Genomic DNA, 23,901 nt, shown 5'->3' on the forward strand with positions numbered 1-23,901 from the left:
ATGAGAAACTGGTAATGTGAGATGCCTCTGGGGAGTGTGCCTGGGTGCCTGGAGGACAGGGGTAGAAGGGAGATTGTTCATTGTAAATTCTTTGATATCTTGTTGACTTTTGAACCAGGTAAATCAATCAATATAATTCACTTTACGGTTATTTAAAGTAAAATCACATTAGGTGCCAGGTGTCAGGATGGGGCAGTGGAAGCCACTCCAGGCTGGTTTTCGGAGGAGCCAGGTTCTAATTCTTATTCCTTCACTAACTTGCTGGCTGACCTTAAGCAGGAAACCTCCCCACTCCGAGCTGATCTGGGAAATGTCAGAGAAACTGGTTTCTAATAGCTCCCACATCCAGAGATATAAACGGCCGTTTTTCCTTACCCATTTCTTAAGTCATCTCTCTACCACCTCCTTTCCTCTGCAGCTCATCAAAAGCTCAGAGGAAAAGACAGACAATTGAAGAAAATAAAATTGCAAAGAGGACTTGTATAGGGCTCCTGTTGATTCACTGCGTATTCCGCCTCCAAAGCTGAAAATGATGAGTTTAATATCACCCAGCGCTCTGCATCTTGTATCTCTCAGAAGGCAGCTTACGCCACCCAGAGAACTGGGAGCTCAGCAAGACATGATCTTTCACTCCAAGTCTGAGGCAAATGAAATGACAGTCATGAGGCCCACATTCTAGAAGCAACATGGTTTTCATTTGGTCTTAACTTCGTTTGAAAGTGTCCCAAGGAGGGAGAATTCTTCCAAGCCTGGATTTTTCTTCTTTCCCAGGACTACATGCTAGAAAGCAGATGGAAAGGTGGCCAGGTCTTGCCATGACTGTTTCTAGTCTTACCCATTAATGGTGATACGTTCACTGTGTCAAGGGTCAGGAGACCTGGGTTTCAGTCCCAGTTATTCCCATGTTACTCTCAGAAAGGACAGATATATAGGAAGAGAAAGTCAGATTTGAGGGACATTGAAGTTCTAAGGGCCTGAAAATTCCCCCGTTCCTGGCAGTCGATTGCAGTGTCTGGAATGATCCCTCTGGGTGGTTTATTCATTCACTCTGCATCCGGGTACTGAGCATCCTTCACAGACAGGCACTGGGTGCTTTCCAGGCAATCCCCCTACCTTTGGGGAGCTCATAAATGAGAAGGTTAACAAATAACATTGCACCAAGCTAGGGAGTGCCTTAAATACATGTGAGCAGAGAGCAGAGAGAGACTAGTCACAGTTACCTTTATAGACAACAAGGTTATTTTTTCCCATACACTATGTATTATTGGGGGGTAGGTGTGGCATCATGAAGTGAGGTTAAATAAAAGAATTAACTAAGATGTCCTATGTAAAGCTCCCAGAATGGTGTCTGGTGTCATTAACTATGCAGTAAATGATAGTAATGATTATCGCTGAGTTGGATTCCCACTCTAACTCTCTAGGTTGGAATTACCTGCTAATGGTAGTGCTCTGAGACCCTGAAGGCGGATGGTGTTAAAAGTAAGGAGAGGGATTTCCCTGGTGGCGCAGTGGTTAAGAATCCGCCTGCCAGTGCAGGGGACACAGGTTCGAGCCCTGGTCCGGGAAGATCCCACATGCTGCAGAGCAACTAAGCCTGTGCTTCACAAATACTGAGCCTGCACTCAAGAGCCATGAGCCACAACTACTGAGCCCACGTGCCACAACTATTGAAGCCCTCACGCCTAGAGCCCGTGCTCCACAACAAGAGAAGCCACGGCAATAAGAAGTCCACGCACCGCAACGAAGAGTAGCCCCCGCTCACCGCAACTAGAGAAAGCCCGCACACAGCAACAAAGACCCAACACAGCCAAACATTTTAAAATAAAGAAATAAAAAAATAAATATATTAAAAAAATAAAAGTAAGGAGAACTTGATCCTTGCTACTCTCAACCCCTCCAATCACATTGCAGATAGTTGCTACATCTGAAGAGACATAGGGCTAGCTCACAAGGAAATGTGTGTGTGTGTGTGTGTGTGTGTGTGTGTGTGTGTGTTTAAGGCATACTCTGTGGCCCCGATGTCTCATTTGTTATCCTTTCTCTCAACAGAAAACAAGCCTGGAGTTTTATATTGACATCCATGCCCACTCCACCATGATGAATGGCTTCATGTATGGCAACATCTTTGAAGATGAGGTGCGGTTCCAGAGGCAGGCCGTCTTCCCCAAGCTCCTCTGCCAGAATGCCGAGGACTTCTCCTACGTGAGTGAAGAGTTCTCAGTCAGGCAGCCCCAGCTTCCCTCCCCAAACTGCCCCCTCCCTCCCATCACCACCCTGTCTTTCCCCTCACTCAATTCAGTTTGATTTAACATTTCACAGAACACCTACTCTGCTCTGGGTCTTGCGTGGGTGATAAAGATAGAGGTAAACAAGCTCTGCCTGTACCTGCAAGCAGCTCATCACCCATCAGGGAGGGAGACTCTCTGAAAAGACAGCGCTTGGTTTGTCCGAGGAGCTGACATTGGTTTCGTTGATCTGATTCCAGCGCTAACAAGAGAAGAAACTCACTGAGCATCTCCCAGCGCCAGACCCTGGCCCAGGGTCTGCTTTCACAGACCTTTGGCCTTCATTCTGTTAGAAGGAGCCTAACATGTCTGCTGATGGGGGTCATATGTCCACCATCCTCTTCCTCCATAGCCCCTTCTGGGCCCCAATTTCTTTGTCAGTAATTTGTGGGTGATAATTTTTTGCCTTGCCTGCCTCGTAAATTCCTGGGAGGACACATGCAATAATAGATATGAAAGTACTCTGCAGGCAGTAAAGATCTCAACAGACTCCAGAGACTGTTGTTACTACCCCCTTACATGCCAGGAAGGACTGGAGAGGCTGTGGACTGGTAGTTAGAATAATTTGCAGCAAAAAGGAATATTGAGAAATGGCAGGGAAGATAAGGAGGGGAATCAACCTGTGGTGGAAGCAGACTTGGGAAAGAGTTTTTGCACATTTTTCTTTGTTTTGATACAAAATCTCTGAGGCCTGTTATTTCCGTGTGGCCAGAGGGGGAGAGGCCCACAAAGGGCATGGTAATTTTTGAAGTTGATGAGCTGAAAACGTGCCTGCTCGTTGCTTCAGGCCTAGACATTAGTGGAGGGAGGATGAATTTCTCCATGAGGTAAGATGCTTTGAATCCCAGAATCTTGGCATGCCCCACCAGGAAAGGAACTGGGAGACTATTTGGCCCAATCCAACACTTTATACCCAAGAGACACTTAAAGCCCAGAGAAGTTGGGGATCTAGGACAAGATCCCTCAGCATTTGAAACAGGTAGAATGAGATGACTGCTCATTAGCAGCTTGGGGATAAAAACAGCCGTGCTTATGTCTGTGGCAATCTCTGGAGGATGGCCAACGCTTGTCTTTTTGAAACCACTCCAGTTTCAGAGCAGAGTGTGGTCTTCTGGAGGAGACCCTGGGAGACTGTGATTCTCCAGGAGGCTGGGCCACAGACTTCAGAGACCCTCACAGGGGTGAGGTTTCCAGGGTCTACAAAAAGGGTGTAGTCTAGGAGCTTTATTTCTGGCCTTGCCGGATGGCGTTCCTGCATTGCAGCCTCCTTAAGAGCTTAGGGCTTGGGTCAAGGTCATCTATCCTAGTCCAGCCTCTGTCTCCCCTCTTCTCTGATTCTCGGTACCCAAGTCTAGAATGAGAGAGTTGGATTTCACTACATGAGCTTCAACTTCAACAGTCCTTTCTGATCTGAGACTCTAATTTTCTGATCCTTTCCTTTACGTCAAAAGGCACACACACATACATACACACAGCTCTCTTTCTTTCAGTGTCTCTATATCTGTCTTGTTTTGCTGTTTTCTTTCTCCCTCTTTCTCCCCACCCCCTCTTCCTTCTTCTCTTATATTCTGCTGAACAGGCATGCCTTCTCTTATTAAAACCAGGTTCTTCATTTACTGCGATTTCCATGGGTTAGCATAGAAAGCCCTTCTAACCACAAGTGAACTGACCCTCACAGCTCTGTAAAAGAGATGTGATTTTTACCACCGCTTTACAGATGAGGAAACTGAGGCTTAGACCAATAAGGCCAGTTGCCTAACATCTCACACACTTTTGAAGAGAGGACTTGAAATGCGGACCTGCTGGCTCTTTCCTCTCTATCCACTGTGATGGGTGGTAGTAGACACCCAAGTAAAGAAGAGCCGTGATCCCTGTGCTCTGGTGATGCTGAGCACGAGTTCAGCTGTCCCTAACGGAGGGGGAGCTTTGTGAAGGAGGGTTGGGGTGTCTGGAGTCACTTAGTCCTGGTCCAGGCCTGTGTCACTTACTATGAACTTCCATTACCTCACCTTAGAGGGGAAACTTTACGACACCCCTGTCGAGGGGGTGAAGCCTAAATGAGATACTATATGGGAAACAATATCATAAAGTTGAAAGCAGTGCCCAAATTTCAGTCTTGATTATCGTAATATCATCCTTATTCTCTGTCTACTTTTCCTTGCTCCCTCTGTCCCCATTCAGATTTCCACAAATCTTTGCTAAATGGCAGTTACCATGCCCTAAGAACTGCGCTAGGTGCTTTCATTTAATTGTTTGTCTATTTAATCCATCCTTACAATAATCTTGCAAAGTGGGAGTCACATCCCACTTTTCAGATGAGGAAGCTGAGATCCAGAGGTGCTCGCTCAAGGTCCCATACCCAGCAGGTGTCCAGCCCTGATTCTCTCCTCCCTTCTTTGTCTCTCACAGTCCAGCACGTCCTTTAACCGAGATGCCGTGAAAGCAGGAACTGGCCGTCGCTTCCTCGGTGGGCTGCTGGACCACACTTCGTATTGCTACACCCTCGAGGTTTCCTTCTACAGCTACATCATCGGTGGCACCACGGCCGCTGTGCCCTACACAGAGGAAGCCTGTATCCTTCGTAGGTCCCCCCCACCCCCCAGCCCTGGGCCAGCTCGCATCCAGCTGAAAGTACCCAAGTCTGCCAGGATTTACCAAGCAGGTCAGGAATTTGGTCTCCAACTCAGGTGAGGGCTGAGACTCTGGGGTGAGGATGGACATGACTGGTTCTGCTGGTGTCATCTCTGGATTGTCCTGTTTGCTCTCTGCCCTCCTAAAGGACACCCCCCTCCATCTGCCTGTGCTATGCCTCAAGTCTTCCTCGGGCGCTTGGACCCATGGCCGTCCCATACCTGTGTTGCTCCCCTCTCTCTCTCTCCCCTCTGTCCCCTCACAAAGGAGTGAGTCTTCCATCATCTAAAGTATGTAAGTACACAGGCCAGATGCTCATCCCGGGGCTGCTAAGGAAGACTTTGACAGTCTTGGCCCCTCCTTCTCACCCTGAACATGTCTCTCTCTCTCTCTTTCTCTTTTTTTTTTTAAATTTTTTATTGGAGTAGAGTTGATTTACATTAGTGTGCCAATCTCTGCTGTACAGCAAAGTGACTCAGTTATACACACACATACATTCTTTTTTTAATATTCCTTTTCATTATGGTTTATCCCAGGAGATTGGATAGAGTTCCCCATGCTCTACAGTAGGACCTTGTTGTTTATCCATTCAACATGTAATAGTTCACGTCTATTAACCCCAAACTCCCAGTCCATCCCTCTCCTTCCCCCACTCCCTCTTATCAACTATACGTCTGGTCTATAGACCAGACGTCCATCTCTCTGTGCTTATGCCCCCGCCCTTTGTCTTCCCTCTGTGCGCACGTTCCCTTTCGCTTGTCTGTACCCGCCTTGTCCCCTCTACTTTTATTTATTTATTTATTTATTCATTTATTTTTGGCTGCGTTAGGTCTTCGTTGCTGCGCGTGGGCTTTCTCTAGTTGCGGCGAGTGGGGACTACTCTTCACAGCGGTGAGCAGGCTTCTCATTGCGGTGGCTTTTCTTTGCTGCGGAGCATGGGCTCTAGGTGCATGGATTTCCATAGTTGTGGCATGCAGGCTCAGTAGTTGTGGCTCACGGGCTCTAGAGCACAGGTTCAGTAGTTGCAGCGCATGGGCTTAGTTGCTCTGCGACATGTGGGATCTTCCCGGACCAGGGCTCGAAACCGTGTGTCCTGCATTGGCAGGCGGATTCTTAACCACTGTGCCACCAGGGAAGTCCCCATCCCCCTCTCCTTCTGTCTGTCCCTCCAACTCTCGCCTTGTGTTTTTCTCTCCTTACTTCATGTGATGTGTTCCTCCCTCTCCTCCTCCATCTTCTCTCCTTTCCCCACCGTCCTTTCCTCTCTGTCTCCCCTTAGCCTCCCTCCATCTTCCCTGCCTTCCTGCTCATCCTCTGTGCATCTTTCTCTCTGCCTTTGCATTTCCTTTGCCAACTCGCTTTTCCTCTTGGCTTCCTCATAAAATGTCCCCGAAAACCCCCAAGCCTGTCATGATGAAATTAGAGGTCGCTTTCTAGCTTGCTTGATTTTTTTAGGGATCATTTAGTAATTCTAGTTTCCTGAGTATTGATTTCCATTTCAAGGTCAGTACATAAGGGTTGTGACAGATTGTGACAGTTTCTGCTTTTCTTTACTTTTTGTTTTTGGACTGACCCATTTCTCCTTTCTGAACACTTAGCTTTCTCAGAGAAAGAATTATAGTTGATGGAAAAGAAAGGGAAAGGATAATATTAACTCTCTATATACAAACTCTCTCTCCCCAGAAGTGGAAGTGCTCCTTTCAGCCTTGATTGAACCCTTGGGGAGTGTTTGTGGAGTTCTTACCACACTCTGTGCAGGAAAACTTCCTTTCTGGTCGAGACATGACTTAGCACTAGTCCACCCTCGTGGTTGCACGAGGGTTGCACCCTCGTGGCTCTGGAGGGTCCAGTAACCTAGCTGGGGACATGGGGGCAGGGTGATGGCCTCAGAGGGAGGGACGTGCAGTAGGCAGACGAGGTGTTAGACCAGTGTTCCAGATCCAGAACCTCACTGGAGAGACTGTGGTAAGAACTGAGGGAGAGTCCCCCCGCCGCCCAGTCACCGAGACCGGGACAGTCACCTTGAAGTCTGCTTTAGTAACTACCTGGCTCACCGGTCAATGGAGTAGGCTCTGCTCTGCAGCAGAGGACCCTTGGTTTCCAAAGTCCTGGCCATCTCTATGTGCCACACTGCCCCCATACACACACACACACACACACACACACACACACACACACACACACACACACACGATGGTGTGCGGCCCATTGCTTCCCCAGGATCCGCTAACTCCTGTGCTCCACGCATACGCACATTCTGTGCTGCCCCTGCCTAGCTTGCCCCTGATGTGGTGGCAAAGGGGACAGAGGGAGTTGTCTGAAAGAAGAGTCTGAGCATGCGCACCAAAGGTATCCCACATGTGAGCCTTATCTCAGTGAGATAAGGGTCCCGCCAGGTGTGGCCTGCACTTAGTTTGTGGCTGATTTCTGATGTCCAGTTTGATGGGTTCTCCTACCCTATCTCAGCACCTCCAACATGCTTTTGTGTTAGAAGCAAATGTTTCTCTCAGTGGAAGTCCCCTCCCTTGACCCAGGCCCAGGGTTTCCTCCCCTCAACACCCAATCCTCATTCATCAAAAGTAAGTACACCATTAGCACATGCCAGGTATCCTACTAGGCACTGGGGTAAAATATTGACCAAGAAGCCATGGTCCCTGACTCACAGAGCTTTTGGTCTATCTGAGGAGCCGGAAAAGGAAAGAGGCAGTTATAATCTGTGGGGTAAGTTCTGTGGTGGAGGAATTCCAGAGAGCCATGGGAAATGTTCATTTAAATGTATATATTGAGTGTCTGCCATAAGCCAGGTGAAGCTCTAGGCACAGGGGATGTGTAGCAGGGAACATACTGAAGACAAAAATGTCTGCATATGGGGATAGGAGGAGACTCAAACACAGTTTCGGGAAGTCAGGGAAGGCTTCCCGGCGGAAGAGACATCTAAGCTGAGTTTTTAAGACTGAGTAGAAATTAGGCAGATTGCTTGGGGTGGGTCGTTGTAGGAAGGGCATTGCAGACAGAAAGGGGAGGAAGGAAGGTGGACTGTTGGAGCTGTAAGGGGTCGGGTATGGCTGAAGGACTTCAGATGCAGGAGATGAGACCAAAATGGCAGCCTGTTAGGAATTTAAATGGTAAGGACTGTGAAGAGCAGTAGAAGGGCTTTAAAGAGCAGTGGGAAGCCCCTCTGGCTGCAGTGGGAAGGTTAGATTGGAGGGGCCAAGGCTGTAGACAGAGACACACTAGGAGGCCGTTATGACAATCCAGGTGGGAAATGACTCAAGCCTAGACTCGGGTGGTGCTGTGGAATATTTAGAATGTGGCACTGAGAAGACTTGGGAAGTTATTGGTTGGGGATGTCGGTGGGGACCAGAAGCCAGCGTTTGGAAGGGGTTAAGGGTGATGGGTAGCGAGGCTGTGCAGGAGCTGAACAGGCCGCGGTGCTGTTGGGTCACCCCATCTTATCTGTCATCTAGGGGACAAGAAGAGGAATCTGAAGTTTCTCCAGAGAAGTGCAGGCCAGTTCAACACACATGAGTGTGATTTAACCTGGTTCTTGTTTGAAATGCATTTAAAAAAAAAAAAAAAAACAGAGGGAGACTTCAGGCAGACAGATTGTGATCTTTGTTGGCTGCTGGCTCTGTGTCCCAATCAGAAAAAGAAATTACATGGTCTGATAGGAATGGCAATATGGTCTGGGAGGAAGCGTCCTCTAGACTGGGAGTCAGGAGACCTGGATCTGATGACAGCACCAACATCATCCCACCCTTCGGCAATCCTCCAGCCGCCCTGAGGTAAGCTTCATCACCCTCACAAAGGCAACCAAGAACCTTCCTGCTTTCTTAACCCCTGCTATGGGAATAATATTCATGAAAAGAGAGCAGACTTTCAATTGAGACAGATCTGGATTTGAATCCAGGCTCAGCCATTTACAGGATGTGTCACCACGGGCAAGTTATATAGCCTCACTGTGTCTCAGTGTCCTTGTCTGTAAGAGGAGGACCTAGTAACGCTCAACCTCTCTGAGTTGCAAGGAGGTTAAATGAAATAATATATATGAGTGTGCACCGTAAGCTTTAAATATTAAGCGACTATTGGTTAAAACATCGAAAAGGTTTACGTGACTATGAATGAGGACCCGCATTTATGTTAAAGAAGGTTGTCAGGGCTGTGAGAGCAGAAGACCAGGGGCTGTGTTGGTAGGGTACGCGGGGCAAAAGGCCTTGGTGGGATCACCGTAACGGAGGACCTGGACCTCAGAACGCCATGTGGTTCACACAGCGAGTGGGTATGTGCAGTTCCCATGGTGAGGGGTTTTAATTCTGTCATCCAGAGTATGCCCTTCCCAGCATCAGGGCGCATGAAGGCCACATTAGCTAGCCAGAGGGTGCTGGGTGAGAGGAAGACCAGAGAAGAGCTAGGGGAGGTGGAGAATCCTGAGGGATATTTCACCAAGGCCCACAGTAGTGTCCACCTCCTTACCTTCCAGAACATATGTATCTGTCGGTTTAATTTTTCTCCCTGGAAAAGCAGCAGCTAAACATTACCAGGATCTTGCTCTCTGGCTCTCCTCCCCACTACATCAGGGTCATATAGCCATAGACACTGATGCTTCCCTAGCTGTGTGACCTTGGGCTGGTTATCTCACCACTCTGAGCCCGTTCCCCCATTTGTAAAATAAAAATAGTAATACTCACTTTGGGTGAGGCTTATTGGGGTAGCGAAAAGATGCAATAGATCTCCAATCCCCTTGCACTGCCTGGCACCTGATAGGAACTCAACAAATGTTCCTCTGTCACCACTTTTCTCATCTCCATGCAGACTGCATGACTTTCCTTCCACTGGTTGAATCTTCAACCCGATGATCTGTCTTTGAATCCAGCAACCGGGGGTTTGAATCCTGATTCCATCACCATTACTGGGTAGCCTCAAGCAGGCCCTGTCCCTTCTCTTAGGCTCAGTGTCTGATACTTCCTACCTGTCAGAGCTGCACAATGAAACTACGTGTGGACTTGTCTGTATTCTGGTTCCTTCCAGCTCTAATATTCTAAGATTTTTCTGATTCTAAAATTTAAAATTTAATAATTCCCTGTTTAGATGAATTTATGATATCAAGAATCCACAGTTATGTTATGTCTGAGTCTTAAGACTGAGTGACCCCATGAGCATGAGTTTCAGTCCAGTAGGGAAAATCAGCACAGAAGTGTCCTGGACAACTGATTAAGCCAAGACGATAGCTATTTTCATTCTTTTAGTTAAAGGGTTCTTAATCGAGGGCTTTATGGATGGGCTTCAAGAAGAGCCTATGAACTGTCTAAAATTTATGCAAAACTGTGAGTACAAATGTGGAGTTCATTTTCTGGGAGGAAGACTTCTAACTTTCAACAGAATCTAAATGAAGCCATCCTCAGAGGCTGCTGCCCTGGCTGGTGGTCTCTGTTCAGGTTGTAGCAAGAATACAGCTCTGGTCAGAGGCGTGGGTGTGAGTTCCGCTTTCTGTCATTCTAGCTGAGGACCCTAACTCAGTTATTTAACCTCAGTTTCTTCATCAGGAAAGTGCAGATAATGATTATGTACTTCACAGTGTTGTTTGGAGGGTTACGTGAGAGAAAGCGGATAAATGACTGGGCATATACTCAGTGCCATTAAATATTAGCTCCCTTGCCTTTCCTTCCTGTGGTTTGTTGTTTCTGTTGTTGTTGTGAAATGATAAATTCCTGAGAATTTTGGACCATTCTTCAGAAACCTTATTTACATTTTACTGGCCTGCCAAGTAATAAATATGCTCTGTTCAAACAATTTTTTAAAAAAAAAGAGAGAGAGAGAGAAAGGCTAAACTGGAATCATAAAATAACCCAGAGTTTCTCTGGCCTTTGTTTATGGTCTGGTTACAAGCCAAAAGGAAATAGCTCTTTGACATAATGGATGAGAAAAACATTGGAAACACAGACCTTGGGCCCTAAGCAGACTGATTTCCACACACACTTATAGCTGTGGACACCTTGAAATCAGAAAATGCTGTCTCTAGGAGAAGGGAACGGCTGCTGTAGCCAAGACGAAATGCAGAGCTTTAGAACTCAGTTAGTTATCTTGGTCTCGAGTCAGAGCCCACTACGTGCCTTGTACTGAGTCCTCTGAAACATACAGCAGACATTGAAGATACCATTTATATACTCATCCATCCCACAAAACTCGCTAGACACTAGAAATAGGCAGATGAATAAGGCATGGTTCCTGCCTTCAAGAAGGAGACAGTTTTGAGAGGAGGGAAAAAGGTAGAGACAGCAGCACAGAGGGATAAACGATCAGGCAGAGGGAAGCTCTGCTGGTTGGGGATGCACATGGGAGCCATCTAACCCTGAAGGAGCGGTGAAGAAGGAGAAGGAAGGAGGACTTCCTGGAGGAGGAGTAACTAGGGCTCAGGCCTCCAGGGTGGATGGGATGCAGGCAGCAGAAGCAGGGTAGAGCCACCTTCCCGGTAGAAGGAGACATACAGGAGAAAGCCCAGATGCCAGAGAGAGGATGTGTCTCCAAAGTATTGGAAGGAAGTTGGAGTTGGGCCAGAAACAGTAGGTGACAAATAAACATAGGCAGAACCAGACCACGAATAGAAGGAGAAAGATTTGTGAGCTACGTAACAGGTACATTAAACAAGAAACAGCGTACAATTATAAAATATGTTTTGTCTCCCATTGACCCTGCCCATAGATGCGTATAGATTCTACATCTAGATCTAGAGATATAAAAGCTCTTACAAACCCCAAGACTTTCTAATCACTCTCGGGAAATTAAAAGTTTTCTAATTAATTCTGGTCACCAAACAGTCTCAGTTCAGCAATGACTGTGTCTCGTCCAATCAAAGCCATTGAACCTCTTCAAAGTAAAACCTTCCACATCCTCTAGCTCAGGCCTGTCTCAGACAGGCTGCTCGAGGTGACTCCTGTTTCCCCGACTTCATTTTCAGCCCTTTCCCCCATCTGGCTAACCCTAGATATTTACCCCTCCAAGGCAGAGCAGCATGAGGGACAGGAGGAAAGTGTAGGAAAGGTCTTGGGTGACTGGTACTCCCTGAGAAGGCCTGGCAGTCCCTTGTGGGCCTCCTCAGACACACCTGCCCCGGGGCTGGAGAGCGCTGATGTGGGCAAGTGCATGAGCTCAGGCCGATTGTTCATGGGTCCTACCTGAGTCCACGGTGATCTGGGGTTCACCTCCGTTAGGGCACTGCACCCTCCGGTGGCCCTCTTGTCTGACGGAGAGCTAAAGTTTGCAAATCTGGTTTTCTGGTTTCCTTTTGCAAGTCCTGCCTGGTAGTTTCCTACCTCACTTTGCAATGTGCTATCTACAGACTTGGGATCTCAGCAAAACCAAGACTAAGACAGTTCCATCTTAATAACGTGTTCTATTATCTAACTGGTAGAATTGACTATTTTGGGTGATGGCTTGGGTGTGGAGGTAAAGGAAGAAGTCAAGGAAGATGCCCAGTTTCTCAACTTGAACAACATGGCGGACGGTGGCGCCAATCACTTAAACACAACTATTGGAGAAAGGGGTTGGAGAGGGGGATATTCTGAGCTCTGTTTGGGATGTGTTAAGTGTAGGGGGCTCATGTGACATACAAATGGAGAAGTTTGGTAGGCAGATGGTTCTATGGGCCAGAATTTCTGGGAAGAGACCTGGGCTTCAGACAGACTCTTCCACAAGCTACTGTAGAGTCATAAGGAAGGAAGGGATTTTCTTGGTGTGCACCGTCAAGGTGGGCTTTCCCTTGAGTTGGTGAAAAGAATGCTGGGCTGGGAATCAAGATCCCAGTTCTGGAACAGTCTTCTGCCCTCCTCCCCTCATAAAGCTGTGTGACCTTGGTTAAATCATTTTACTTCTCTGGCTAAAGCCTGGTACTAGGTAGACCCTCAGTGAATGTGAATGAATGAAGGAATGAATGAAGTGGAAGGAAGCTTCACCTGCATCTGCTAGTTGGCTCACTAATAGGACAGTGAGTGTGAATATGTGTGTGTGCTGTGGTGGTTATCAGGTGGAGGGGAGTACTGCCTGGGTTTTCTTTCTTGGGGAGGAAGCTTCACTTTTTATACAGAAGAGTAGGAAGCAGTCAGGTCTGACCTGTTGGGTGGCAAGGAAAGATACCCAGGTACTTCCCAGTTCCTACTTGTGATGGCCAAGGTCAAGCCTTTGTTAAGATTCATAAACAAAATAATGCTTTGCAAAGAGGGCTTTGGGAACAGACGACTAAACGGGACTGAAGCCGGTTAGAATCTTTTTTCTCCTCCACGCAGACATGGACTAGAATTTGGTCTGTAAATACAAATGCTTACTAAATGGCTGAATGACTGGCTGAATGAATGAATGATTAATAGTAGTAGTAATAATGGTAAAAATAATAATGTTGAGATGTGCTTCATGAGGTGGGATGTGCTTCCTGCATTACAGGATTGGCTTTGCCTCCAGCTTGCCATGTAGGTTTGGGGAGTTCCTTTCTCTTTGGGTCCAAATTTTCCTATCTTTCGATTAGAAGATGAAATGATATGATCTCCAAGTTTATTTCCAAATCATTAGGTAGATAGATAGACAGATAGATAGATAGATGGATATAGAAAGAATCATTTGATTTTTGGCCTTTGAGATAAGTACCTTTTTTAAAAAAATCTTTATTGGAGTATAATTGCTTTACATTGTTGTGTTAGTTTCTGCTGTATAACAGAGTGAATCAGCTATATATATATATATATATATATATATATCCCCATATCCCCTCTCTCTTGCATCTCCCTCCCACCCTCCCTAGCCCACCCCTCTAGGTGGACACAAAGCACTGAGCTGATCTCCCTGAGCTATGCGGCTGCTTCCCACTAGCTATCTATTTTACGTTTGGTAGTGTATATATGTCCATGCCACTCTCTCACTTTGTCCCACCTTACCCTTCCCCCTTCCCGCGTCCTCAAGTCCATTCTTTACGTCTGTGTCTTTATTCCTGTCCTGCCCCTAGGTCCTTCAGAAGCTTTTTTTTTTTTCTTAGATTCCATATATATGTGTTAGCGTACAGTATTTGTTTTTCTCTTTCTGACTTACTTCACTCTGTAGGACAGTCTCTAGGTCCATCCACCTCACTACAAATTATTCAATTTTGTTTCTTTTTATGACTGAGTAATATTCCATTGTATATATGTGCCACATCTTCTTTATCCATTCATCTGTCAATGGGCACTTAGGTTGCTTCCATGTCCTGGCTATTGTAAATAGAGCTGCAATGAACATTTTGGTACATGACTCTTTTTGAATTATGGTTTTCTCAGGGTATATGCCCAGTAGTGGGATTGCTGGTCATATGGTAGTTCTATTTTTAGTTTTTTAAGAAACGTCAATACTGTTCTCCATAGTGGCTGTATCAATTTACATTCCCACCAACAGTGCAAGAGAGGTCCCTTTTCTCCACACCCTCTCCAGCATTATTTGTAGATTTTTTGATGATGGCCATTCTGATGGTGTGAGGTGATACCTCATTGTAGTTCTGATTTGCATTTCTCTTAATAACTAGTGATGTTGAGCATCCTTTCATGTGTTTGTTGGCAATCTGTATATCTTCTTTGGAGAAATGTCTTTTTAGGTCTTCTGCCCATTTTTGGATTGGGTTGTTTGTTTTTTTGATATTGAGCTGCATGAGCTGCTTGTATATTTTGGAGATTAAACCTTTGTCAGTTGCTTTGTTTGCAAATATTTTCTCCCATTCTGAGGGTTGTGTTTTCGTCTTATGTGTTCCTTTGCTGTGCAAAAGCTTTGAAGTTTCATTAGGTCCCATTTGTTTATTTTTGTTTTTATTTCCATTTCTCTAGGAGGTGGGTCAAAAAAGATCTTGCTTTGATTTACGTCATAAAGTGTTCTGCCTATGTTTTCCTCTAAGAGTTTTATAGTGTCCGGCCTGACATTTACGTCTCTAATCCATTTTGAGTTTATTTTTGTGTGTGGTGTTAGGGAGTGTTCTAATTTCATTCTTTTACATGTAGCTGTCCAGTTTTCCCAGCGCCACTTATTGAAGAGGCTGTCTTTTCTCCATTGTATATTCTTGCCTCCTTTTCAAAGATAAGGTGACCACGTGTGCTTGGGTTTATGAGATAAGTACCTTTTACATATAGGGAAATTCAAGCCCAAAAAAGTCAAATAACATGCCCCGGGCTGCTCTCTCAATTCTGCCTGGTGGGCTTTGTCTTACTTTCCTCCCTGCTCTACAGTTGGCCCAGTTTCCCTTCCTTTCCTGTAGGACAAAACCCCACAGAGGTTGGGACCCACCAGCCAGCTCTTGCCCATCCTATAGCCCCACTCTCTGTAACCCCTGCCCCCAGTCTTGACATGTTTGTAGTCTCTGATCACCCAGACGTCCTGCCACCCAGACCCTGTCTCTGTGGTACCCCAGCTCAGCTGCCTTGCTCTTTGTGAGCCCTGCCTTGGCCCTCCCATTTCCCACCTCCAGATCAAAGTGCACCTTCTACCCAGGCCTGGAAAACCAAAACGTCATTACCTTCCCGCAGCCTCCCTCATCCCCCCAAAATGAGGTTTCTAAGGGTTTTATCTGCTATTGTCAAGTTTATAGCCAAAATTCGAAATGCTGTTAATATTACTGACAGCAGAGAGGTACAAATTACAAAGTTGTAAAGTTATTTTATGGTGCTAACCGTCCGCCTTCACTAGCAGCACTGCAAGGCTCCATGGAAACCACGTTGCTGATAAAAATAGTTGATATTGTCTCAGGATCATGGCTGTTCGCTGACAGTCAGAGAAATTCCAGCTGCTTCTTCAGAAATTTGAACCTGTTTGTTTATATTCAAGTTCACTTGCACACTTATATACACACTTACTTGTGTTTCTATTATCTTACTGTACAAATGTGGGGAGAGGCCCCAAAGTAGCAGAACTTTACCCCAAGTCTGTTCCAACCAGTTGCAGATTTGGGTCTCTGAGCAGCCCCAAGGACACTGAGAGGGACTGTCTGCCACATTGTAGGTGTTTAATAAGTAATTGTGGAAAGGATGAATGCCTGGAACACTTGAAGGACTCAGGCAATATTGAGAACAAAGGTATTGAAAATTTCTGTCTTTACAGTAAACAAATAAAACCAAAGCAACTTTGGAAGCACTGCTTTGGGGGAACAAGGTCTCCTATGTGGTAAGTTGCCTTAGGCATCTTTGTTGACACTATAAAACTCCACGTTAGCCCACAAGGCAAATGCATCAACCCGCACAGCCACCACACACTGTTCCCGTGCCGGAATTGATGCCGACTGGCTGCATTAACGGAGGCCAATGTTGCGAGCAAGGAGGTGCTGGCCTTTCTTTGCCTTGTGGTGTCATCGACCCCTGGAGCCCTGGGTTCATTGCTGCCTACCCCCCACCTATGCAGGCCATTGAGAAAATGGTGCATGGCCTCTGAAGACCTAGGATGGGAGGGGAAGATAAAACTAGATTTACCACGTGTCCAGGTTTGCCTGGGACTGAGGGGTTTCCTGGGACAGGGGACTTGCGGTGCTAAACCCAGGACAGTCCTGGGTAAAGCAGGATGATTTGTTACCCTACCCAACACTGTCGCCTGTGAGGAACTGGCCAAGGAATCGGGGGTATTCTCCTTAGAAAGAAAACATCTGGACTCTTTGCTTTGGTCAATTTCTAAAGAGTCATCATGCAGCAGAGGGCATAGATCTGTTCTATGTGGCCCTAGAGGTCAGAACGAGAGCCAGTGGAGGCAGCTCCAGCTTGAACCTCTACGTGGGGGAGAACGGAGACCACACTTACTGAGCACTTATTATGCGCCAGGACCTGGCCTGGCTTCTGGGGGTGCAGCGATGGGTGGTAACAGCGTCTGCCTGGAGAAGTTCCCGTGCGGTGGGCGGACAGGTGAGCGAGTGGCTGCAGCACAGTGTTGTGACAGTGGGGGCACAGAGGGTGGTGAGAAGCAGCACCGACCTGGAAGGGGCTTGCAGGCCAGGCAGGGAGGGCAGCGTGTGCAGAGTCTGCAGCCCTGGGAGAGCTGCTTCCCTCCTTTGGGCAAGTCAGGGGCTTGGGGTGCAAGTTGGGGAGTGAGAGTCAGTGAGGCTGGAGAGGTCTGTGGGAGCCAGTTGGTGAAGGACTGATGATCTGCTGGAAAACCAGCGCTGCAGGGAGAGCATCATGGCAGCGGGGAGGCCAGGGGGACGGTCAGGGGAGATAGGAGCGGGCAGCGGATAGATGGGTACCGCCTCACCCAGTTACACTCCTCTGCTCTGCCTTCTTCCCGCTCCTTTCATCTTTAAAAGGATGTGCTCCCTGGACACTGGCTCTGAAATTAAGTCGAAGGTCCCCCTTTTCCTGATTTCCGGAGGGAACCAATAATTCCAGTTTCTCAGATCGTCACATCTGACCAGAGGTTTGGGGCTATCTTTTTTTTTTTTTTTGCCATACGCGGGCCTCTCACTGTTGTGGCCTCTCCCGTTGCGGAGCACAGGCTCCGGACGCGCAGGCTCAGCGGCCATGGCTCACAGGCCTAGTCGCTCCACGGCATGTGGGATCTTCCCGGACCGGGGCATGAACCCACGTCCCCTGCATCGGCAGGCGAACTCTCAACCACTGCGCCACCAGGGAAGCGGTTTGGGGCTATCTTATTGGCATTGTTGTGAGGTGGACAGTGTTCTGATGTGAGACTCTTGAGCCCTGGACTTTGTTCATCCGGTTTTGGCCACTGACTTGCTGTGGGCGTGATGCTCAGCAAATCTCTAGTCTTCCCTGGATCCCACTTTCCCATCTGTGAAATGGTGGGTTTGGACAAAGGGCCTCCATCCTCCAGGCCTCATTCAAAGGGCCTATTGAGCTTGGGTCTAACTCGCGTTTATTGAACATCTATGTACTGGGCACAGTCATCCCTAGGATTTTGTTAACCCCCTGTGGGCACAGCCCAGGTGCCACAGGTCCACCAACCCTCCCTTTCTTCCAGAAAGATCTGGAGCCAGCACCTCAAATCTCACTTCCCAAGCAGCAGGCTGCATGCCCGGTGGGACACGCTGTCTGTCTGGGGTTTCTTATCCGTCAGTATTTTCCTCAAGATGATAAATGTCCTGCCAAGAAGAGGAGGCAGCTGCCAGCCCTGTCCGAGGCGAGGGCCCTTAGCTGAAGCTGTGGCCGTGCCTGGCGTGTTGATGTGTCTGGAGAGGCAGGAGGTGGGAGTTGTGACCGGGAGGATGAAAAATGGAACCTGGAAGGAGCAGGAGGTCAGGACCACTGCTCTCGGTCTGAGGACATTTTGCCATGAGTCAGTGGAGACAGGAGAGGAGACAGAGGATGCTTGGATTTCCGTTCAAAGCAAAATATATTTATGATACTTACAGAGCTCCTACAGGATGCTGAGCCCTGAATGGGCCATCAGGAAGTGAACAGCCCTTATGGGTGTATAAAGTACATTCAGAGCCATCATCTTGTTTGATTCCCCCCAGCAGTCTAAGAGATGAGTATTATTATCTATCTTCATAAACGGGGAGGGGGCGGTGCATGTTGTCCCTGAGTGTCTGTCCTTAGCCACAACCAGTTCCCGGCTCCAAAAGTGCAGAAACAGTCGAATAGAGGAAGCCTGCTCAGGTGACAGCTTGTAGATGGTGGAGCAGTCCCCTCCCAGAAGCTTGGATTTGTTTCTTCCTTTACCAAGTCCAAATCTCAGTGCCCTACTAGAGGACAGTTTCTTTGAAGAAACCAGCCAGACGGTTGAGCTAATTATAGCTGAGATGTAACTAAGAGATGCCATTGTTTGACAAGAGGAGGAAAAGAGCTTGGTGTTTGGAGCCAGGCTGACCTGGGTACAGATCTTGGCTCTGCTGTTTACTAGTTGTGTGACCTTGGGCAAGAGACCTAAGCTCTCCGAGCCCGACTTTGCCTATCTATAACAGTGATGATTATGCTACTTACCTCATAGGGTTGTTTCAAGTAGACAGAAACATAAAAAAAAAAAATCTCAGGTGCCTAATGAATTACCTGGAACATGGTAGGCACTCAATAAATAATAATATTATTACTGTTTCTGGTCAAGTACTGAATTGGGTGAAATCTAAGTAATAAGTATCTGGACCATCAGGAATCAGTGATATCAGTGCAGGCTGGAGGTTTCATGGAAATTTCCATGAAGCGTTCTTAAGATTCTAAAGGGGTTCCTAAGATTCTTAAATAGCATCAATCCTTTTCAAAGCGTGTTTGGATTTCTCAGCTATCCCAGTAGAGTCAGACTCCGTCATCTGGATTCATGTGCCTGGTTTAGAACTTCTCATCAGGACAAAGTCGTCTATGGTCAAGATGTGGGACTGAGACCAAGACTCAGGGTGTGACAAGGTTAGGTATTTGGTGCTCAGAGACAATATATGTAAGCACTCCTTAATCCTGGTGTTGAGGAAACAGTAACATGCTTAAGTTCTCCTTAGGGAAGTTACAGACGGGAGAGTGCCGTGACTTTTATTTTTTTTAATGTGATCACAAACAAGTGACACCCCACCTCAGTGCCCTGGTGTCGCCCTCTCCCTGCCGCTGCCCACCTTGTGAATGCTTGTGCAGATCAGATGGCAGAGTATTTAAGAAATGGTTTTGAAAATTAGTCTTCCCTGTACTCAAGGAAGCGATGATTCTTGATGAAGGGGAGGAGGGGGGCCCATGGGGAGAAGTTGGAGGGACACTGCCCTTCAGGACAGAAATGTGGAATAGAGTAGGGGCGGGGCGGGGCAGGGCCAAAGGAGGCACTGGGCTGGGACAAAGGCAGCCAAGGGGGACCCAGACCAGGTCATGGCCCATCCTGTGTCTGCAGGGATGTGCACAGGATCCTGGCTCCACTGAGAGCTGGTAACCCACAGACCTGAGCCGGAGGCTCGCCTCTCCTCCCCTCCCCTCCCTCCGCCTCTCATCTGCCTGCCTGGTGGTGACCACCGGCTGCGGCTCCAGCTCCGTTGCTGTTGTCTGGGGTTGAGGTGCCCTCTCCTGGCCCCCAGGGTGCATGGCTGCCTTTGAGAGTCTGGCTTCATCCCGCAGAGGGTTGGGAAGCCGCCAAGTCCTTTGTCTGGGCTGGGAGGAGGGAGGGACACATCCACTCACCTCTCCCAGTTTTCTCCCTGCATGGGCATCCCCCCTCCCGACTATTTCTTCCCTCTCCCCTCTGTCTCTGTCTCTCTCTCCTCTTCCCCACCAGTCTTCTCTGTCAGTCTATTGGACTCTGTCTCTCAGACAGACACACACACTCACACAGTGTCTAGTGTGCCCTCCTTCGCCTCCACCTGCTGTCTTCTCGTTCCCCGCAGCCTCCTGTCTCCCCTCTCCTGTCCTCCACTTTTCCTTTCTCTCTCCTTCTTCCTCATTAGTACCCTTCCTCTCTTAAGACAAACAGGGGAAACGTTTTGCACCAAATCTGCATTGGATTCCAGTGTCCTCTGCTTACACTCTGCTGTGCAGGTGCGCAGAGCTCCAGCCCCTTAACTGGTGGTGGTGAGGACTAAAGGGGCACAGGCAGCCTCAGCACTCCTTCCCCTTCCTTCCCTGGCAGCCCCACTAGGCTTTCTATTCTTCCTCTCCTCTCCAGTCCTCCGCGCCCCCACCCTCTTCCCCCTTCCCCTCTCCTCATACCTCAGTACAGATTCAGATTCAAATACCACTTATCGAGCTCTTCAGAAAAGCGGGGACTTGACCTTCACCTTGAAGGAGCTGTTTTTCAGGGATCACAGTCTGTCTTTTCTGCCTCCCCAAGTGGGCAGAGTGGATTTTTGACCAAGTGTGCCATCCGGGCCTGTGAACTGAGCTAAGGGACAACCAGAGGGTGTAAGGATGTCAAGGGAGTTCCTCTTCCCAGTGCGCCCTTGGTGGGAGTGCGGGGAGGAGTCATCTCCCGAGGTCCCACATGACGTCCTGGTGCATGTGTCGGTGGGCCAGTTACTTTAACGTGCTCGCCATTTGTTTACTGTGTGTGCTAGTTACAACAAAAGCCCATGCCACCCTGAAACCACACAAAGAATTTCCCAGCACTGAGCTCTTAAGGAAACGTCTCACCCAGGGCCCCATGTTGGGAGGAGTGACCTGTGGCCTCTTAAGCGTTCCTTCAGCAGATGCCAGCACCAGTGTCACGAGGTTGCCTCTCACAGTGTCCCCCGAGGAGAGCCGAGGGTACAATCCCAAACACGCTCCAGGTCGCAGCGATCTGACAGCTAGCTGGCTGCTGCACTAACACAGGCCGCGTCTTCCACACCTCCCTCGGGGAAGGTCGAATCTCTCAGCCCAGCCACAGAGAAGCCAGGACAGCCAACTGGCCCAGGCTTAGGCAAGGGCCAGGACTGGAGGTATATGAGCCGGTGTGGTTCAGTGGTTAGGAGCCTGGGGTTCTGCAGTCATACAGATCTGGTTTCAAACCTTAGCCCTGCCATTTCTGAGCCCTGCACAACTGTGGGCAAGTTGCTTCACCTCTCTGGACCCCAGACTCCTTATCCACCGAAGAGAGATAATGGTACAAACTTCCCAGGGTTTTTGTGAGGTTAAATTAGAATGTAAGTACTTAACATGCTGACTGTCTCCGAGTAAGGAATGGTAGCTCTTATTACACATTACAGTTCTGTGTGATCACTTCATGGGGATCTGCTGAGTAGGTGGTCCGGAGGCCAGCTGGTTGGGGACCAGACTTCCTGCCTGATGGAGAACCACCCGGCCCCCCATAGAGACACGGGCAGCCAGACAGCTAGTTTTAAAGCAAAGCGGATTTTCCTCTTTTGAGTTCCCCACAAGAACACTGTGACTGTAGTCTGCCCCACTTAGTTACACTAAGGGCAGACTGGGAAATCCCAAGTTCACTTCCCTTTGGCTAAGCATTTTAGTAATAATATTTGCAAGTGAACTTCTCTGGCATTTCTGGGAATGCACAGCATTTAAAGCACGAGAAGATAGCTGAGTCGTGGAAAGTTGGGAAGATTTTGAGAGAAGGAAAATATTGATTGATGTCTGCCATGTGCCAGACACTGTGCTAAGTGCCTTGTTCGCTTATTAAATTCCCACAGCAGCCTTATGAAAGAGGCACCATTTCTTTCTTGCACATGAGAAAATGTTGGCTCAAGATACGAACGTACCTGAGGTCACACAGCTGACATGGGGCAGAGGCAGGTTCTGAACCTACAGCCCTGTAAGCCCACAGCGCCTGCTCTGCTCCTGTGCTTACGATTTCCCTGCCTCACCCGCACCCCTCCCCAACCCTCCAGCACCCCCTGCTCCTTGGGGAGGCAGCAGACCTCCAAGCCCTGGCAGAGCAGACCCCTCTTTCCAAATACGCCAAGTCATACCGTCCCGCATCTGCTCTGGTTTTCTTCTGAGTGGCAGAGGGTTTCCACTTGGCCTGAACTCCACCACGTCTCCTCACCAGAAGGTGACTGAGGAGGGAAAGTTACTGGGCTCTGCTGAAAGTCATTTTTAGATTCTGGAGCAGGACAAGTAGGAACAATGACTTCACATGTGCATGACTAATTCAAAGCACTTTAATCTTCAAAATGTCAAACTTTATGGTCAGTGGCTGTTCCACAGTGAGCAGTGGCACTGCGAAAATTAAAATAGCAGGATGGCAGGGCGTGGAGACCGGGCGTCTCTGTAAGGGCAAACAGTCTCCAGAGGTGATGGCTGGAGCTGTGGGCCAGCTTTGAAGTACAAACTGAACCTACAACGTCATCGTAAGTGACTAACCATCTAAGATTAAGATGTTTCAGGCAAGTGGCCCGCATTAGCGTGGATCTTTGCCACAGCCCTGAAAGACAGGCATTGTGGACCCCATTTGGAGTAAGAAGTGGGGGAGGAGATTGAAGCTCAGGGCAGTTAGGGGATTTGCCCAAGGTCATGTAGTTAGCAAGTGCCTTTGCAGATTCTTTTTTTTTACATCTTTATTGGAGTATAATTGCTTTACAATGGTGTGTTAGTTTCTGCTTTATAACAAAGTGAATCAGCTATACATATACATATGTTCCCATATCTCTTCCCTCTTGCGGCTCCCTCCCTCCCACCCTCCCTATCCCACCCCTCTAGGTGGTCACAGAGCTGATCTCCCTGTGCTATGCGGCTGCTTCCCACTAGCTATCTACCTTACGTTTGGTAGTGTATATATGTCCATGCCTCTCTATCGCTTTGTCACTGTTTACCCTTCCCCCTCCCCATAGCCTCAAGTCCATTCTCTAGTAGGTCTGTGTCTTTATTCCTGTCTTACCCCTAAGTTCTTCATGACTTTTTTTTTCTTAAATTCCATATATATGTGTTAGCATACGGTATTTGTCTCTCTCTTTCTGACTTACTTCACTCTGTATGACAGACTCTAGGTCTATCCACCTCATTACGAATAGCTCAATTTCATTTCCTTTTACGGCTGAGTAATATTCCATTGTATATATGTGCCACATCTTCTTTATCCATTCATCCGATGATGGACACTTAGGTTGTTTCCATCTCCGGGCTATTGTAAATAGAGCTGCAATGAACATTTTGGTACATGACTCTTTTTGAATTATACTGTCAGCTTTCAAAGTCTGCCCTGTTGCTGCCACATCAGTTGCCTTTTGCCTTCATGGCTTAAAAGCAACATGAGCTCATCCGTGTTGGATCCATCAATAATCTAAGACCAATTTGGAACAAGTAATTAATGTCTTACTTCATATAACCTTAGATCCGTGTCAAGAAACAAGACCTTAGGAAAAGTCCATTGGGTTCTGGCCTTCTGAAAGTCAGAGGATCCAGGCTGGAAACCAGACTACCAGAAAATTACTGTATGAATGGGAGAGTTTATCTTCCCTCTCTGGACTTTTGGTTTCTTATTTATAAAAGTGTTAGAGGGAGTTGTGCAAAATCAAATGTTTACCAAGCACCCACTTTGTACCAGGTCCTGCTCTGGGCATTGGGAATCAAAGACGAATAAGACATTACTTCTTCCCACATGGGGGCAGTTGAACCAAGGAGTCTCTACTGTCCTTCCCAGTTTGGACATC

The 23,901-nt window shown here is 47.8% G+C and overlaps 1 protein-coding gene across 1 annotated transcript in view; it reads left to right on the forward strand.

Moving 5' to 3' along the window:
* Positions 1–23,901, forward strand: part of AGBL4 (AGBL carboxypeptidase 4) — a 1,267,959-nt gene that overhangs the window by 1,205,389 nt on the left and 38,669 nt on the right. The window contains exons 10-11 of the mRNA XM_019937625.2: positions 2,050–2,202; positions 4,695–4,857. Coding sequence (XP_019793184.2) covers positions 2,050–2,202; positions 4,695–4,857 — 316 coding nt within the window. The remainder of the gene's footprint in view (positions 1–2,049; positions 2,203–4,694; positions 4,858–23,901) is intronic.

Source organism: Tursiops truncatus, chromosome 1 (assembly GCF_011762595.2).
Source record: "Tursiops truncatus isolate mTurTru1 chromosome 1, mTurTru1.mat.Y, whole genome shotgun sequence".
Taxonomy (NCBI): domain Eukaryota; kingdom Metazoa; phylum Chordata; class Mammalia; order Artiodactyla; family Delphinidae; genus Tursiops; species Tursiops truncatus.